A 19,276-nucleotide genomic window follows, 5' to 3' on the forward strand; every position below is an offset into this window, starting at 1 on the left:
GGAGCTGCTTTTGGAAGTGGAATCTACATGTCTGGCTGAGGTGTTAAAAAGTTGTATGTGACAATGACATCCAGCAAACAAAGAGGAGTTCTGAAGAACAGGGAGAGGCAGCACAGGCAGCAGGTCAGAACGATGCTTGAGCTGACCTTTGGTTTGTGTGACTGTGTATATGTGCGTGATAAGCAGCGTATCTCTTAAATTACATGTTTAGCTAAAACTCTGACTATGCAGTATGCAATCCTGACATCCACCAACTGAAATCTTTTCTTAGTTTAAGGGGTTTAGATTCTTATTTTTTTTCCTTTTCTTTCCTCCCAAGGTGGAAGGGTGGTAGAACAGCAAAGGGAATAAGTCCAATCCACTTTTAATAGAATAATTTAAAGAATATTTAATCAGATGTGTTTTCCTCTAGACATACGGATGCATACTGCCAAGTACAGCACAGCATGACTGACGGTGTTGTTCAGTCTGGCTGAGAAGTGATCTGTCAAAACTCTGTAGGAACCGTAAGTTATGACATTGCAACATTTCTCAGCCAAGGGGATATGTTGCTCGATTTCCAGGTTTGTTTGTCCATCAAAATCTACTCCTTTACAACAGCCTAAAGTCCCTCAAATTTTGCCAAGCCTTGAAACATGCAGTACTGGCACACGCAGCGGTTGAGCGGTGTCGGGGCAAACACTGCAAAAATAGCTAAAAAGAATATTTTAAGTGTTAGGAGAATTTTATAATAGGACCATGATCTTCAAAGTACAAAATGTGCTACATTTCAGGCCAATTACATGACAGAGATGTGCATTTAGTGGTTTCAATTTCTTTGCCAAGCTAAATTAGGCATTTATTTGCTTTTACAGATAAACTAATGCCACAAAATGAGAGCAGCAACTATATTTACCACCTTCATTGGGAAGTCCACCATGAAAATTCTTTTATCCTTTATTCACCTGAATTGCCATTTAGAGTGTGCTGTTCCACATAATTATTATAGCGTCTTTATTCTGATTTTAGCCTATATTTGGATAGTACAATGTTGTGTTAAAACATGAGCTTTAATGTATTAATTTTGGAAGAAAAAATTTGTTCCCATAAAAGAACTATGAACGACAAATATCAGAACGTGGTGAATGTATAGGAAACACCAAGCAGCTCTTTAGCTAGTAAAAAAAAAACAGTGAGGAAATGAGTCAAATTACAGACTGTATGCAGTTATTTTTAAAAATTATTCTAAATGTATCCCTTTTCCATACAGATCATACTCTTTAAATAGGATATAGTTCTTGAGAACTGGTGGAAGTGGAAACTTCTTCATGGATGACAGTTTCTGGAGTCTCCTTAACCCCAAGAGTTTACGTATTTTCAGGCGACACAGATGTTTCAATGGGCGAGGATTATCTAAAAACAATAATGAGAGAGAAATGGTGGAAGAATCAATGCCATTGACAATGATTGTAAGCCAGTTCACAATCTCGAAACAGCTTTAATAAAATTAATATCAAAACCTAGTACCTTGGGCATTACTATTTTGCCACTTCTGAATAAAATGCCATTCTTTTCACTTCAGAATTGTGATGATACACAATGCTCATATTAATCAAATTTCGGTCAGATACCTGCTTAACATTTTTGTCTCACTTTTGGAAATGTGCACACTGTACTGTCTCCAAAGCACCCATCTGAACACCTAAACCAGGACTTTATTTAGCATAATCAGTCACAACCAATGAATGATCTCCCCTTCCCCTAGGCGCACCTTTTAAAAATTGCATGTTAAGGCCAGCCATGGCACCTTCCATTTCTGCTGTATCAGTAAGGCACCAGGACCAGACCCTACCCATGCTTGGACCCGCTGAGTCTTCTAAACAAATACTTCTTATCAGAATTTACACCAGTCAAAGAGCTCAGTTTAATTTAGCCTTCCTGAACATAACAAAAACTTTTACCATACTTGAAATACTAGTAGTTAAGACTACCAAATTATTTGGATGTTCCTCTGACACTAACGAGAAGGAGTTCCTCTGCATGCCAATGTAAAATACTGAAGCAAAATTGAATTTAGGGTACCAGTTTTAAACCTAAATATTTTGGGGTTTACAGCTGATGTTAGATCAAATTCCATTTTTTTTTTTTTAAGTCAAATAAAATTAATTCATGCAAAGAGAACATTTAATACATTCCCCAACAGATTTTTTTAAGGTGGGTGAAACCTATCTCCGGTGCCACAAATGGTGGAATGTCCAGGCTAATGTGTAGAACTTCGAAAGTAAAGCACACATAAGAAATCTTATTCAGTTACAGTATTAATAGTGGCAACTCCAGATGTCTATCATGTAAGTTGGAGTCAGGAAATGATGGTACTGTGTATCACCATTGTGATGGCACACTCATCATCACCACCTACCACCTTGAACATAGTGGGATCTAAAACACACTTTTACAAAAAATCCTTTAACAATTAATAGACTTGAGAGATCACGGGAGCAAAAAAGATAGAAGTGTGAGCAATATTCCTCAACAAAAAAAGCTGTGCCCCATAGCTGTGCAATGGCTGGTGTCAGAATGGTTAATAAGGAGTCTGAGAAGCACCTCAGTCGTCTTGCTTAACTAAAAGGGCTTCCCACACAACAGTGGCCTGCCCTATGAGATTACTCCTCACCAGGTGCAAGTTTGACATATTCCAGTCCAATTAATTAACTTATGACCAGTGGCAAAAGGTAAAGACCCGTCTCAATCTGAGGACTAGACGACAGGCACAACCCAGTTCTCAGCTAGTACACATTTAGACTGCTAAAACACTTTGCGTGACCGTGACCTGGCATAAGCAATTAAAGTCTCCTATAATAAATCACAACATCATTAACTGGAAGTTAGATATTTACCCAGTATCTGACGTATCTCTGTCCATTCTTTCTGTGTTTCTAAGACAAACTTAATTTTTGTGCATAGAGGAACATAATCCATGTAATCTATAAAAACACGAACCACTTTTCCTGCTAAATGTTTCAACCAAGGAACAGCAATGAAGTCACAGAACTGAAAGGGAAAACACGTCGTCATAATTTCAATATCTGTGCAGATTGATGCCAAAATAACACATTTTAAAGCAATTACACAAGATAATTTAAACCAAGTATTAGCAATGACCTTTAACAGTCATAAATTGTTGCATAGATAGGTTACTTTAAAAGGAATTTTCTTCCATGCTTAACTTTTGTGATCACTTAATTCATGTGGACAGGTCTGAAGGCCAACAATTATTATAGCATTGCTATAATTTGCAGCACTGTTCTGTTCAACAGCGATATCTCTTTGGAAACATATCTACTCCATTGGTTTGGATAGGAACGGAAATTCCAGAATCCTGCCCCATGATTTCTTAAAACGCCCTTCCTGAATCTCTAATATATGAAGCCCAAACTAAAACCACTCTATGTAGAGTTTTCTCTCCCTCAGAGTAGAAAATTAAAAATGGTTGGTTTATTTTTAGGGTGTTTTAAAAAAGGATTTTGTCAGTATGTTGATCTTCATCCTGCACACATAATCTGGAATGTTTAAAGCTGGCTAATGAAAAGAGCAAAGTGAAGAGAAGGAAGGGAAGTTTTGTATTTACTGGGTTATCCTTTATTACAGAAGAAGTCCACCCGGGGAGAATCTCTTCCTCTGGAGTTGACCACACAAAAGAATTTCCAAAGATATCTTGATGCATACAGTCAAAACACATCTCCACATTATATCCATGATTGAGCAACAGCCTCAGCATCACCTCATCGTTCAAAGCATACTGAATGGCGCTGGGGAAATGAGTATCATTAACCAGCATAAAGTAGCAGTTGACGTTTGCTCCGTAAGATAGGAGCAGCCTTACAATTTCATGGTTGCCAGCTCTCACTGCCACAAGAAGACAGTTTAAAGGGTCCTTGTTTGGATTTGCCCCTGCTTTGAGCAATATTTCAGTGCAAAGAATGTCATTGTTAGAAACAGCAAAATAAAGTGCAGTTTTCCTTTCATCATCGTAACTATTCGAAATGTGTTCAGCCAGCAGAGTATTGACATCAAAACCATTTTCAATGAGGAGCTCTAGGCACTGCGAATTCTGGCCATCTGCTGCAGAGTGAACAGGGCTTAACCCACTTTTCTGGACTGCAGTTTGGGATGTGACCGGAATGAGATACTTCAGGGCCCTAAAAAACAGTGAATAAAACTAGTGAGGCATCTCTTCCCTGCATGAAGAAAATGACCCTCATCCAGCTACATGCTAAATTACCAGCTAGACACTTTACACAGGAAGATCCAAACACAGACGCGCCAGCTTGAGCACTGTCAAATAGGACCTTGTGTTTAAGTTCTTTCAGTAGTTTTTACTTAGTTCTAAGGAGTATGTTTTGCATTTTGCTAAAAAACACTTAAAAGTTAACTCAAACTAATGTAACACAGGCACTTCTGAAATATATATGATCTGTACATTCACAAGTTTACTGCAGTCATCTTCAATGTGACCTTGTGCCATGCTACATCTTAAAGAAGATGTGAAGTCCAAGCTCATACTCACAGGTAATGCCCCTCATAGGCAGCTTTGTGTATTGGAAGCAGTCCTGCCTTATTAGGCACGTTGCCACTTCCTCCATATTCCAAAAGAAGGCCTATGCAGTCTGGATTACCTCCTCCGGCTGCTTCAAACAGTATCGATGCACCATCATCTGCTAAGGCCTGGACATCTCCACCTTGAAGGATGATACAGAGTTTATAATTATGTCAAAATTAAAGTATTTGATCTGCAGTGATCAGATGCATCTTTTGCAGGTCATCACAAAAACAAGCCCAAAGTACCTACTAGTACTCAGTACTACTAGAAATTTCCTTTTCAGATGTAATTAAGTTAAAACTTTACTAAAACAAGAAACAGTTCTTGTGGCAAATTTAAAAGTCAAGCAAACGAACTACATGTTATAACTGAAGATTTTCAAAATTCTGGCATATTTCAAAAATACTTCATTTCATTAATACCAATATAATTCTGTACATGGAAGGATGGGAGGAAGGGAAGAAGGAAAGAGGGGGACAGAGGGGGGTGGGAAGAGGAAGGGAAAGGAGGGAAGGGAGAGGGAGAGGGAGAGAAGGGAAGGGACAAAGTGCGGGAAGGAAGGGACGAAGGGGAGGGAAGTAAAGAGAAATAAAGAAGGGCAAGAAGGGCATGTATAGCAGTAAGTTTCTCCTTGACTGACGTGGATTGGTATCAGCTCTACCACTCCCCTCCCATGCATTATAGAAATGTGTCAGCATCATTCCAGTCTAGCAGGAACACTCAGAGATGCTTCCTTTCCTTCCAAGAAACCAAATCTTCTCATTCATCACTGCGCCTTCTTTCCTTTTCCATGGTCACCCTAAAATACCTCAGCAACCAGGCAAGACGTATGCCAGTGCAGAGGTGCACTTCCCTTTCTCCTGACTACATACCTTTATGAATAAGATGCTCCAGCACATCACAGTGACCATATTCAGCAGCAACACCTAATGGTGTTACTCCATATCCATCCTTAAGGTTCACATTTCCACCATTCTTCAGAAGAAGAGCAACAATGTCTTTGCGTCCCTGCTTTGCAGCTTCATGCATTGCTGACCAACGTTTTACGCATGGCTGATGGATACTACAGTTGTGTTTAATCAAAGTGGATACCATTTCAAAAGAGCCCCTTCTTACAGCTTGAAGATATTTTAAAAGGAAGAAAATAATACAATTACATTTTCAAGTACGTTGTCTTGAAAGTTAAAGACATCTAATAAGTTTAGAAAAGCTTTTCCTTGTGTATGGTTATGAGGAAACTAAAAAGATTTCCAGTCTTATAAATCTGGGAATCCAATTTACTGGTAAATAAATGGTAATGTCAGCTGCTCGGGAAATCATGGTAAACCAACACAAGCTGGAAAACATGTCAGTTTGGTACACGGAGGGCAAAAGCAGCACCACTTCAGTTCTGAGAAAGCAGAAGCAGGTGTATCACGAGGAAAAGAAACAATAAAAATAAAATAATATTCAAATACGGTCCTTACTTATAAAGTTGGTGCAAACACTACAGTGTCCCCAGAAAAGTCCGCTTGTGACTTTGTCACCTGGTAACTCTAATCCTGCTGTGTACTCAGTGGCTGTTGACATCTGTCATACTTAAAGGCCACGTTCCGCCCTTTTGAGGTTCCAGTTTTGAAATTTTCATGGATAACTACACCTGCAAATTATTTATATATAAAATAGTGATCCTGAGTAAGAGTCTAATTTTACTTCTGAACTACCCTTTGGGGTATAGCGGATCTCCCCGCTGACTGGTGGGGCAGCAGATGGAGATCGGCATCATAGGGTTAGCAAATTTAACTTTTGTGAATGGCCCATTATACAAGTAAGAAGGTTTTTAAGAGTCAACAGTCTTCATAAATCTCTGCAATTGCTTTGAAGTAGAGTATTACCAAGTGTACCTGGAAGCAGAAATCATCTCACTAGATAGATACTTCTTCAGCATTTACCTTTGTACTGAAGAGCCCTTCAAGCCAGAGCTTTAAAATTAAAAGGAGTAACTAAATTATAAGCATCAACTATCAAGGGTTAGGCACTCCATCCTCTATTTCACCAAGATTGAAATGTATGACACACAACAATATCTACATACACATTTTTAGCACTAAGTGACACAAACACATAAAAAGCATCACATAAACAAAACATAGCTGACAAACCTAATTTTCAGGAGTTTGTCTAAAGAAATACTTAGGAAAAGAAATTTTGCATTATGAGGGGGAAAGTCCCTTTTCGTAAGGTCTAGTTAACTCTTTGAAGGATTCATTAAAAGCAAAGACTGAAAATAGGTTAAAAATTTCACAGACTTACAATTACTGAAAAGAGCTGAAACAATGCAAAGCAAGACATTGCAGAGGAAAGCTCTAGAAATGCCTCAGAGCCTTAAAATGTTAATACAGTTATCACATCTGATGAAAGTTAACAAAATTCAGAGAACTGAATGTTTAAATACTGATAATTGTATTATATATTGTATTTTCTTATATTGTACTAATTGCACAGATTGATTCTCTTCAGAAGTATGGAGATGTTTTGACATTCAACAGAAATCAGAAGCTAACATAGCTAAATTACTCATGTATAGTAAAGCCCATTTAAGTCTACCAAAAGCATAAAACCTTACAAAGGAATCATCTTTCTTTAGATTGGTGTATTACTTAGAAATGCAGTTGAAGCTTATTTTCATTGCAAGAGGGGAGGGAAATGAGATGGGAGATTTTGAAATGGAAAATAGAAGCCTACTTCTGAAGAAAACATCCTGTAAAACTAAAAATCTTCAATAACCTCCAGACCTCCAGAAAAAGTACATTCGGGGTAAAGTAATGGCTTATTCATCTATCATACTTGTACCTTAAGATGCTCAAATAGGACCAGGTTGGTAAAGGTTTTACAGCACCTGAAGACACCAAGAAGGTGCTTTGAACAAAAAAAAATAGGTCCCATTTTCTTAGGAGCAGCTCAGCAACCACCTAAAGCATAAGGAACATCTTTAAGAGCAGCTCAGTGATCTCCGAAAGCATAGCAAGTGCTGAACAGAACATTGGGTACATTTCTCTAAGTGCTGGGCATTTAATTTCATCTAAAAAGATGACCAGCATCTAAACCACTCAAGCCAACAGGAGTACTTGGGTGAATCCTTAGCAGAGTGATAAGTGCTATTCACTTTGCTTCAACCCAGGGAGGGGAGGCAATTACCAATGAGAAGTGGAGTTTCTCCTTTGTCATTTGCGGTATTGGGCCAAACGCCCTTTTCCAGTAACGTTCGTACATTTTCCACAAAGCCAGCTTTTGCTGCCAAAGTTAATGGTGTTTCTCCATCACACGTTTTGTATTCCCACATTGTTTTATAAGACGCTAGAGGTAAGAAAGCGAGAAAAGATAAAACAAAATTAAAGCACAAGGCTGTTAACACATACACACATACCAGAAATCCTTAAATGCTAGGTCATTATGAAAATTACTTGTAATTACATTTAACTTAACCTAACTGGTACTGCCAAACACACTGAATACTGAACAGTATTTCTGCTTTGTCTGTAGGCTTCTGAACAGAACATTAAAAATGGTCCAAGCTCTTTGCTGGTGTAAATTGATGCAACTTTTCCAAAAAGAACATTTGCCTGAATATTTACACAACATAAGCAAGATATTCCATGGAGGAGTTGATCTTGGGGTTGGTTTTTTTTTAAGTAAACAGTTCTAGCCTGTTGTTGTGGATGGCTGTTTATTGTTCTGTTTTTCTTTGCTGGTCCCCTTGTCTTCTGGGATATTTTTATGTTACTCACCATCTAAAATGATTTCAAGTATTTGCAGAATTGGCTGAGCTGCAGCCTCATGCAGTGGAAACCACCCTCTTTCATCAGCTTCATCCAAAGCATATTTCTGTTTCACAAGTTCTTGGAGCCCAAATACTCGACCTTTAAAAAAATCCAACAGATAAATAAAATGTAGTTGGAAAAATAATATAAGGGAAGCCCAGTTTTGCAAAGGGACTATTTTATTTTAGGGTTTTTACCTTGCTTTATAGATGTAACAATTTTCCTATTTTCCTCACTTGGTGGTACAAAACTATCAAAAAAGAGCAGAAAATAAAAAAAATATAAACAAAAAGGAGATGCATTATATTATTCATTCAATATTTTCCATTGGGTTCCCACCTGAGCCAACTTTCCTTTGAATACATCAACCACAATCTTGATGAGCCTTGTGACCTCCTAAGTTACACCTGTACTGTGGACCTCCAGAGTATCCAAAGTTCCCAAGTTAGGTACCATTTCTGCTGCAGGGTGACCTGATACATCTCCTGATTTAGTAAAGAATTCTGATGTGGACTAAAAAGCTGTATTTGTCCTACACTACAGGAATGAACCCTTCAGATTCAGAAACCTTAGACAGTGAATGAGAATGTGACGTTGTCAGAATGTCAATATTCACTAATGAAGGAGAGTTTGATGATACCAGTGGAACCCTTTTCCCTGAGAGTCGTAATGTTTTTAACAATATCATTTAAACCTCCATGAGATGGAAGTTAAATACTGGTGCCTACTAGTTCCTTGAGATATTTTGGTGATAAAGCATATTAAAAAATAATTAGATTTAATAAAAAAACACAACCCAGCCAAATAACAAGAGTAGCCAGTGGCTCTGCTGAGTGCCTTCCAGTGAAAAGAGAGATTCCAGTCCTACAACAGGATCCCAGAGGAAATGAGGAAAGGTTAACAGTCCCCCAAGACTTACTGTTCTACATCTCTCCATTTTAGACAGGGCAACCTACAAAAGGTGTTTATGGGATTTTTGCCTAAGAACTATTAAGACAAAGTTTAGCTTTGTTTCACACATATATTTTTCATAAGATGAATGGCCTTAAAAGCTAAGGGAAGTATTAGTTTAGCCAAGTGAATCTCATCTCCCTGAGCCCTCATCACCCCACATAGCTCAGCTGAGCCCTACATTTCCTAATCACAGGAGCTGCTCTTAACCATAACATTAACGTCCCGTATGAACCCTCACGAGAACACCTCTCTGGGTTTTTTGTTGTTGCTGTTCTGGTTTGGATTTTTCTTGTATGTGTATGTATCCGAGTGCACAGGGAAAGACTGAGACACTATTACAATTACAGAGCAGACAGATGACTAACATATCCAGATTTGTTGCCTTAAAAGTTTGAGGTTTTAGAAACGTTTGAGAAAAATAAAGAATTTGACTTTGTTTACTCTTTTCAATCATTGCTTCAGAAAGTGCTTCGCTGAGAAAGAGGTGTAATAGTCAAACTAAGAACTGCTTCAAGCATGATGTAAGGCTCTAAATATCAATGTCTCCAAATACTGTTAAAATATGGCATAATCGCTAACACATACTGAGTTGGCAGTACCTGTCATTATAGCTGGAAGACGCTGGCGGTTTGGCCCCATTTGATTCTTGAATGCTAAGCTGTATGGCATACTCAGTAAGCAGATCTTCAACCAAGTCTTCTCTTTCATCCACCATTTTTTATGGTGAGCTATTTTGAAATACACACAAAAACATTGTGTAAAGGATCATATCCTGCTTAAGGTATTTTTTGTAATAAAATCCAGTGTTGCCATCAATTTCTTTTAATTTAACAATGTTTTGGTGAGTTTATTCCTATTTTAAAATGATAAAATTCCTGTTTAAAAATGGTGATAGAAAAGAAAACAACCCTGGAAACATTTAGTACTTCTCACACCATTTCGGAAAAGTTCTTTTTATTGTTCAGACACTACATTTGTCATCTACAGACAAATACTGGACAATTTGTGAATCATAAAAAGAGACTTTTCCTCTTTAGAAAGCTGTGGTCATCAAGTCGGTGAATATATTATTTCCATACAAGCATGAATAATGAACAGTAAACAAAGTTATCGCCTCATGAATTATTCCTAATCAAACACAGGCATTCACAAAGAACTAATGAACGTAAATGCAAACATATATACATTTAAGAATTATAGACTCAAAAAATAAAAACATTCAAATTGTTTCAGAATTATTTAGAGAGGGTCTGCAGTTCAGAACGAAACACAGGACCAGTTCTAAGAGTGATCACACATCGTACTTACTCAGGATTTAAGCAAACATCAAATTATTTCAGAGAAGCTACGAACTAACTTGACTCTTTTGCATGGGGGGAGAGGATTTTCTCCCTACCTCCTTCACCCAATATGGCACTGGGAGCAGACATAGGATGGATCCACCAACCAGTGCCATGTGGACACAGGATTTCAGTGTGAGAAATCCCACGGCACATCACTATGGTTTAGGCGGTGACGTGTCATTCAGTTCTGAATTAAAAAAAAAAAACTTTACTAGAAAAGTTTTCAGCTGTAACCTGTATTCACCCCCCCTCTCCTGAAGCTGAACCCAGCATGGATGGGTAGGATAAATCAGGGATTCGAGACAGAGGATACCAAATACAGAACCTATTTTATGTTAATATAATAACGTATAAGATTTTGGACTTCACAGATAGGTAGTTGTACAGCCAAACATCACAATGGTCCTACGTCATTAATTATCACTTTCAGACATCATTAATACATTGAAAAAACCCCAAACCCCACTTGCAAATCTTGCTTTACTTTTGCACTGCCAAGGCATAGTCTATCAAAGCAGAGTAAAGACTTCGCGCCTCTGTGCTACTTCCGCGGATAGGAAGTTTCATGGGTTTTTCCCAGGAGTTCAGTGCACGAGCTCGGATGATGGTCAGGCTGCGCCAGTTACTGTTTTCAAGCTGTGAGAGCAGTTGGAAGACTCAGTAACGGAGTATGTCAAACCTTTTAACTATAGTCACCAGCTTAAATCCAGTCTGCTTGTATCACCAGCTTTAGCTGTGGCTTATGTTCACTATGCCTTTTGCTAGTGATATCGCATCAACCAAATGCCTTGCTAGGGAATGGTAACTGGAAGGTCAGGAATATTCCTTTTTACACCATCTTCCTGCAGGTTCTTGAAGTGTAAAATGTGGTATTTAGCTATCATAAAAGTCATATCAGGAATAAAAACTTAAGTTAATATATGCTTAACTGTACCTACCTATACAGGTGAGCGTTGGGTTTTGCCAGAATTTCTCCGATTCAATCTTAGCAGTGTAACATGTTTGGTCCTTAATCAGACTATGGACACCAAATGTTGATTTAAAAAAAAAAAAAACACCAACAAAAACCAAACAAGTAAACTGCTATTCCCACAGTTTATGCAGTAGTTCACCATATGCACCACACAGAATACCTGCCATTGTCAAAGGGTTGCACAAATATTAAACATTTACACTAAGCATCTGTTGTATGTTTCTCACAGAACAATCACAGATTCATAGAATGCCCTGAGCTGGAAAGGACGCGCAAGGATCATCGTGGGGTGTTCTAGTCATTCCACAAATAGAGAAGGAACATTGTAGACATTATTTAGAGGCCATTTTCTGAAAATGATCTTCAAAGGAAAGTGCTAACCAGAATTATTTTTAGACTAATTTCTGCATTGTCCCAGTAAATAATAAGTCAAAGTACCACATCCAATATTATATATAATCCCATTCACAAATACTTTACTACTTAGTAGATTATGATAAAGCTTGCAAAACAAAATTAAATTAGTAGGGGCTTAGAGTCAGATTGACTCACAAGCTAAAGGTCTCTTGGATTCAGATTCCCACATAATGAAGATTCCCTCCTCTTTCAATATGTACTAGAACCATGGCCCAAGTGTTTATCTGCAAGGATGGACAATCTGCAGGAAAGCAGAAAAAATCCCTGCTTCGGTCCCAGTTTCTTTGAAGGAAAAAATATACAACTTTGGTCCTGACTGCCACCTCTGACTGCAAACCAACTTCCACAAAAAATTTAAAAAAAAATCATGGACACATTTTCTGTTTTGGCTTAGAAGAACAGACCTTCACTCTGTTCATAACAGGCTGCTTGTCTCAAGGGTTCTCTGCTCCCTCCTTCTGTATCTCTAACCAAGGCTTCAGTGTAACAGTCCAAAACCAGATTTCACACACAAGCTAGACTGAAGAACTGGTCAGTGCAATGCAGACACACGTACCAAAACTTTTCAGACACTACCTAGCGTTAAATCTGCTGCACATCATATTAATGCTCAGAAGTTCTGGAAGTTATCTTTTGGCACGCTGTTTAGGTAGAACTTTTCAGGCAAAAAAGGATGCCTGAAATGACAGAGAACGTCGACTTACTGATATTCTGTTGGACAGGATGGACAATACGAACTTCTCTGTAATTCTAAAAAACAATGATAACGATGCTCTGAAACCCTTATTATCAAAACAAGCTTATGAAAGCCTATCAAGTTTGCTGCAGTAAAACCAAGTTAGTAAGAGGCATGTGGTTTTTTTTTTTAATATAGTTTGCTTTATGCAGAAACGAAGGTATCCCATGTCAAACTTCCAAAGTATAATACAAACCATAGAAATTTCGAAAAGCTAAACAAAACAAAGCAGCTGACCATTTTTTTCTAAATGCTGCCATGAGTTTCTTATTAACCAGAATGTGAAATTTTCCTCATCAACAATAAGATTAAGAAACTGAGGCTCTCTTCCTCAGCTCTTATTGGCACTTGGTTGGCAGGCAGGAGAATTCCAAGTCAAGGTGTGTTTATCTTCTCATTTTCATAAACATTTTTTGATGGCACCTTAAAGCTTCCACCATTTAACCCACAAATATACAGTTGTGAAAGCTGACAAACCTTTTAGACAGCAGAGATAAAACCCCTCTTTGACTAGCAGTTTCAGCAGTGTATCTCAATAAAAATACTTACAATCTGTCCCTGCCGTCAGCTGAAAGGGAAGTACATTTTAGAATAAATTAACACTTCACTGGCAGACAGGAGGTGCTCCTCATGAGACTAAACAGTTCATTTACGTAAGATAATTTATTAAGGAAAAATGTGTAACTTTCATAAGCTCTTGTTTCCCCCACAGCAGCTTAAAGGCAAACAGAAGCTATCCTCCCTTTCTTCCCACATTTCCTTATGTTTTGGAAACCCTTCATTTGAAGACTTCATGCCATTGCTGAAGTTTTTGAAGCATTTTTTATGAATCATGCTGACCCTCTCATATCTACATGGATAGATCTTCATGCCCTGCAAGCCCTAATGAAGTTGCGGTCCTTCGAAGAATTGAGACTGAATATTATTACATTACAGCCCATCATTATTATACTTACCCTAGAGCCTGACCCAAAAAGACTCCTGAAGACTTACATAGGCCTTAGGTTAGACCCTCACGCTGCAAACTCTGCAAGAAGGCTGTTTTGGTAGATTACTGTATCTTTGTGAAGGTGTTCACGTATGGTTTAGTCCTGTGATGTGATCAGTACCCTCCGACATCACTGACTCCAAGAAGAGTTAAGAGCACAGAGCATCTTGCAGGATAGCCATTTAGTAAGAAAATACTTTCATTTTCAGAACAATGTCTTGACTTTCTACCTCCCCTTTCTCTCCAAAAGATCAGAGGAAGAAATCAGTTTAGAAGTCATCACAGAAACTTGTTTTCTTTTCTCTGGTCATATACCTTCCATACCCATTTGGTCAACTAACTCCTGCTTTGCTGTATTCCCCAGACTGATTATGCCACAGGCAACATAAAGCTCTGCTTGAACACAGACTTAACCAGAAAGGTCTCAGATAAGCAGTGTTTCAGATTTGTTGTGTGTACTGTTTTCAAATTATCGTATCCCACAAAAATTCATAATATATTATAAAATGAGAAACTTAATAAGGTAGCAAGTGACTGTGACATGGTAAAGTAAGCGTAAGGCAAACAGCTCACCGTGGCACAAGTGCTGGACACATTGCCAGGGGTCTATATATGCTTCAAGAGCCTGATTTGCTGTATCGCTGCTGGTTATACGCTGTGCTGAGGTGACAAGGTCTGACTGAAGCGTGGATGTTCCACTAGGATCACAGTGGAATACAACAGCATGGCTGGTACATGGAACAGCAGCAGAGACATCCCTGCTACATTACATGACGTGGCAATAAAAAGGCTAAAAAAGCTCAGCAGCAAAACCTTTTTCCATTCACCTATGGAAGTTTCGCAATTACCAGACCCAGGCGCTATAACACTAGAAACAATTTCAAGTGCTTAACTCTAAACAAGCTTTACTTTTTGTATTACTGAGAACATTTTCCTTAAATAACATTTTGAGTAGTCTGATTTTTTTGATATTTTGTCCATTTATGCCTGAAAAACAAGGTATCGCTACTCACAGTTTTCCTTAAAAAAAGAAAAGTTTTGCTCTCTTAAATGAAGTTAGTTTTTTCATTGAAAAAAAATCTGAGCTACTTGCTAATCATGGAAGCTCCGTCTTTGCTTGGGAAGAAGAGTATCGAGCGTTCATCACTTTTAAACACATAGGTATAAAGTTAAAGTTACATGAGTGTTAATGTTATTCTAATTTCTTATCCTTAAAATAAACTAGACAATCCTAGCTTTGCTCTCTATAAATAGAAGGCCCTCAGGCATGCAAAGAGGTTATTCATAGCAATAAAATAATTAATAGTCTAAGTTTGGACTCAGTCTATTAAATATTACAGTCTTAAACGATTTCTCTGTTAGTCTAATTGGCGACCATACCATATATTCTCACCTTTTCAACCCATTATCTTGCCACTGTTACTCTGGGGCCTGCATTTTGAACAGCCAGGAATGGTGCCCTGCAAGCTGATGTGTCCTGTGATACTTCTAAAATTAAATACGCAGTTGCTAGATAAATTAAGGTCTGACCTTGTACAACTGTAACATAAGCGGACTCGACCCACAGGAAAGTATTACACATGACTTCTCTAAAATCTCGTCAAATGTAACACGAGGTCTGGATGGTATAATAAGATTATCTGTGCCCTCATTGGTTCAACGACTCTCATTAAGAGAATAAATTATTTGCCAGCTTAGTATCAAGGGCTACATTAACAAAATCTGGTAACGTATTTACATAAATTATAACAAATCTGAGAAGGTTTAGCCTTTAACTAGTTGTAGATCCTGCCATATTACGTCACCAAACACTAATCTCTCTCTCGAGGCCAATACGATGCAAAGCTTTATAGATTCAATGACAGCCAATTATGGTACTTATTTGACTAGATTTAATAACTTGAAATTAGACAAAGAAGCAGGAGGCATGGCACCACAGAGAGCAGTGATGCAAAAGCAGAATAACCCAATAGTAACATCAAGAATAGCAGTACCCAGTAAGTTAAATTGCAAGCATGGGATGGGGAAGAAGACGGGTATTTTTTTTTTCCTCTAGCTAGGCATAGGTATCACTGATGCAATACCTCTGTCTTCTTTTGGTTTTAACCAATTAGTTACTATCTTTACCAAAATTAACAGGAAAAAAAAGGGAACATAACAAAGTGAAACAACAAACTTTCAACTTATCTTTAATTGTTCTGATGAAACGAAATTGTACACTGTGAACTCTTCCATGCCCCATGATTCACTTGCATTTATAGAACCATAAAACTGTAAGCTTAACTAAGGCACTACATGCATCTCGTCTTTGGACACAAGATCAAGAAAACCATTTAATGATGATAAATAATATTCACTGCAACTTCTTTTGCCAGTGCAACCTAAGTAAGTGTGGCAAGCCTCCAAAAAAAAAAAAGTACAACAGAAGGAGACAAGCAGGGCTGAGACCCTGCTCTACTGTTGGCTAAGAGCTGACAAGAACAGAAATAAATTCCTATATAATAGAAATATCTAAAATATATGTTTATAATATATATAAAGAACACAAATGTTTTAATTGCTTACCTCGAGTTCTTTCATTTCCTTTACACAACCAGGATATTATCAGAACTGGTACATATCCCTAATACAAGCATGGCATTGTTTTGCTTTTCAGGTCTTTTTAACACTATTTTGCATTGCTCTGTAAACAGCGTCTGATTCTGACCTTACATAGTTACTATTTATAAATCCATGTCAATTACATTCCATGCACGTAAAGCCAGAATAAATAAAGACTATAAGACCATAAGATACCAAATCATATGGTTATCTGCAAGACTTCACAGGGAGATAAATTCATTGGTGAGACAAAAAAGGGAAGAGGTGTTATAGCTATAGCAAGGCCTCCTTAGGGCACCTACGTGCTGTATGTTAACACACAGGACAATACTCCGAACAAGAGCCCCCAACGTTACACAGGTAATAAACTGTGAAATGCTACATGGGTGGTTTTGGGGTTTTTTTTTGGTTTGTTTTTGAAAATAGGTAATTATTGTACATATTCTCATAATACTTCTTAGGTCTTGAAGTTGTTATATTTTAAAATATTTACAGAAACAGAGTTTGGCAATTTGGGGAAATTCCTACTGTATCACTTCTGAATTGATTTCATGAACAGTCTCATCAACATGGCTTGCTGGTTTTCACTCTTTGTACTAGGATGTGGGAAGGACACCTACTTTCTTGGGTTGTCTGAACAGATGGTTAGAACTAGTGTTTGAATGACGCCAGCTGAGCTAATTTGGCTAAAGAAGATTGCCAGGCACAGAACAATTTGTGCTGCAGTTGGTTAGTGTAATCAGGAGAGATCATCTGGTTGGACCATCACAGAGCAGGGAAAAATACAGGGATGATCTAATAAAAAAGGCTGAAAATTTTAAAGAATGTAATTTTGATAGGAAAGAGAGATCCTCAATGCCTTGGAAAGAAGCCCCAGGTCTCCCTGATGCAATCTCCAAGAATATTCAGGTGTGGAGAAGTACAAACACTGAATTCTGATATAAACTGTGTTAATCACTTAGCTTTAGTCATGGATCAGAGGTAGCATGTGTCTTATTAAAAGACAGTGAGAGCTCTACGGTATTCTGAAACTTGGTTTGTTGGGTTTGCTTACCAGTTATGGAAAAGAGGAGCTCAAAAGCAGGCCAAAGGAATTATAAAGAAAAATTTGTCCTGAATAAACACAATATAAAGTTGCAACACAATTATTATCAAATCTTACTGACTGTGCAAAACTCACCATTCAAATCAGCAGCTAGGCCATAAAGGACTGTAGAACTAGAAGTGTATACAAGGCTAACTGGAAGATCAAATGAACATCATGTTTACCTCCAACAATAATTTAAACTATCTTTTAATTGTTCTTTTCTCCCATTCTACCTCAAGTCCCTTTATTGAGTTTTCAACTTTCCATCAGTATTTTACAACTATTTTTTTCTTTATTAATGGATCACATTAACTCAGAAATGACCTATTTGCCATATTCTACTACTGATCCTTATTTTTGGTTCTACAGTTAATCAGCTACTTTTAACATACTTTCTTGATCAAACCAATTTCACAGCTAAAATCCACAGATAGTATATGCATGCTTCTGCTTATTAAACAAATTCCAGAATACTATCCAGACTATTCCCTGAGGTAGAAAGTTATCAACCTCAGGAAGACCTGACTAGTAAATGCACACACATACAACCCTTTAACATAATAATTTTGCTCATATATAAAATATTCTAAGTGTTTATAAGCCTCTACGTTATTTCTAAATTAGACCCTGTCCCCAGGCATAAAAATGCCTATTGTTACACACTGCATCAGGTATCACTCAGAAGGTACTTTTTATATATATGTTGCAGAAAACTAGAATTGATGTACTAGTAACTTTTGCATACCCTAAATGTGTTTCATGAAAGAATAACACAAGCTGACACATATTCAGATTGTATCTACTACACCAAAATCTCACCTTCAGTGGACATGAACAGCTTTATTTCCAAGTACACATCACACAAAACTGCTCTCAGCAGCTGCCAAACATACTTCTGAATCTTTAAGGTTTAACTCATGAAAGGGAGCTTCGAAACCAACTCTGATGCTTGGACTCTGCAAGACATTTTTGAAAATAAAGAATGCCAAAAACTATGAACCTGTAATAGTTCTGAGAACTCACTGCCAGCTATTATCACTTGGCAAAAATCAGTTGATTCCAAGCGCTGTCACCTGCTGCACAGAACACATCAACCAAATGCGTATTCCATCTTTCCTAGAAACATGCTGAAAATCTAAATACAACATACAGCGCTTATGACTTCCATGTGATGCATTTCTGGTAACAAATCTTTCAACAGATTATTCCTCATTTAGAAACTGCCAAGTTCTACAAATTGATCACAAGCTGTCTTTGGCCATTTCACGTAGACAGCTTCACTAACTGAGAACATATTTAAAAGGGGAAATTCAAATCTGTGTAAGCGTAGCAAGGCACGACCTGTGGCGCGCTCCTACAGCACACCCAGCCCACCTAAAAGCGCTGGGCTCCAGAACCTGGGCTGCCTGCCAATGCGACAGCGCTCCCGCGTAAACACTGGGCACGGACGGGCCGCCCGTGGTTTGAAGGGCAGGGATCCCAGAGAGCAGTCCGGGCCGGGCCGAGCCGAGCGCAGAGCCCAGCAGCCGCTCCCTGCGCAGGGCCGAGCGGCGCTGCCCAGGCCAGGCCTGGCCCCGCCGAGGCTGGGCCGCTCCACGGCAAGGGCCCAGCCGCCTGCCCAACTCGACGGCCGCCACACCGCACAGGACGGAGGCTTTCTTCAGAGGGGGAGCCCGCGCTGGGCTGGGCTGGGCTGGGCTGGGCTGGCCTGGCCTGGCCTGGCCCGGCCTCCCGGACTAAGCACGAAGCTGCTCAAGCGACAGTCCAGGCCCAGCCGGCACCACTACGCGCATGCGGC

The 19,276-nt window shown here is 38.5% G+C and overlaps 1 protein-coding gene across 7 annotated transcripts; it reads right to left on the minus strand.

Moving 5' to 3' along the window:
* Positions 1 to 1,030: 1,030 nt before the first annotated feature.
* ASB15 (ankyrin repeat and SOCS box containing 15) lies at positions 1,031 to 19,232 on the minus strand. Of its 7 annotated transcripts, none has more exons than XM_064446337.1 (10): positions 18,853 to 19,232; positions 9,933 to 10,061; positions 8,577 to 8,629; positions 8,347 to 8,478; positions 7,757 to 7,915; positions 5,452 to 5,697; positions 4,547 to 4,718; positions 3,608 to 4,178; positions 2,877 to 3,030; positions 1,031 to 1,392 (listed from the first exon to the last, which is right to left on the minus strand). In XM_064446337.1, the coding sequence occupies exons 2-10, from the start codon at positions 10,046 to 10,048 to the stop codon at positions 1,220 to 1,222; spliced, it is 1,776 nt and encodes a 591-aa protein (XP_064302407.1). In that variant the 5' UTR covers positions 10,049 to 10,061; positions 18,853 to 19,232; the 3' UTR covers positions 1,031 to 1,219. The 7 variants fall into 7 exon arrangements, with proteins under 7 accessions (XP_064302407.1, XP_064302393.1, XP_064302399.1 ...); XM_064446323.1 differs by lacking the exon at positions 18,853 to 19,232 and adding an exon at positions 17,572 to 17,648; XM_064446329.1 differs by lacking the exon at positions 18,853 to 19,232 and adding an exon at positions 10,730 to 17,646.
* Positions 19,233 to 19,276: the final 44 nt, after the last annotated feature.

This window comes from Phalacrocorax carbo, chromosome 1, assembly GCF_963921805.1.
Source record: "Phalacrocorax carbo chromosome 1, bPhaCar2.1, whole genome shotgun sequence".
Taxonomy (NCBI): domain Eukaryota; kingdom Metazoa; phylum Chordata; class Aves; order Suliformes; family Phalacrocoracidae; genus Phalacrocorax; species Phalacrocorax carbo.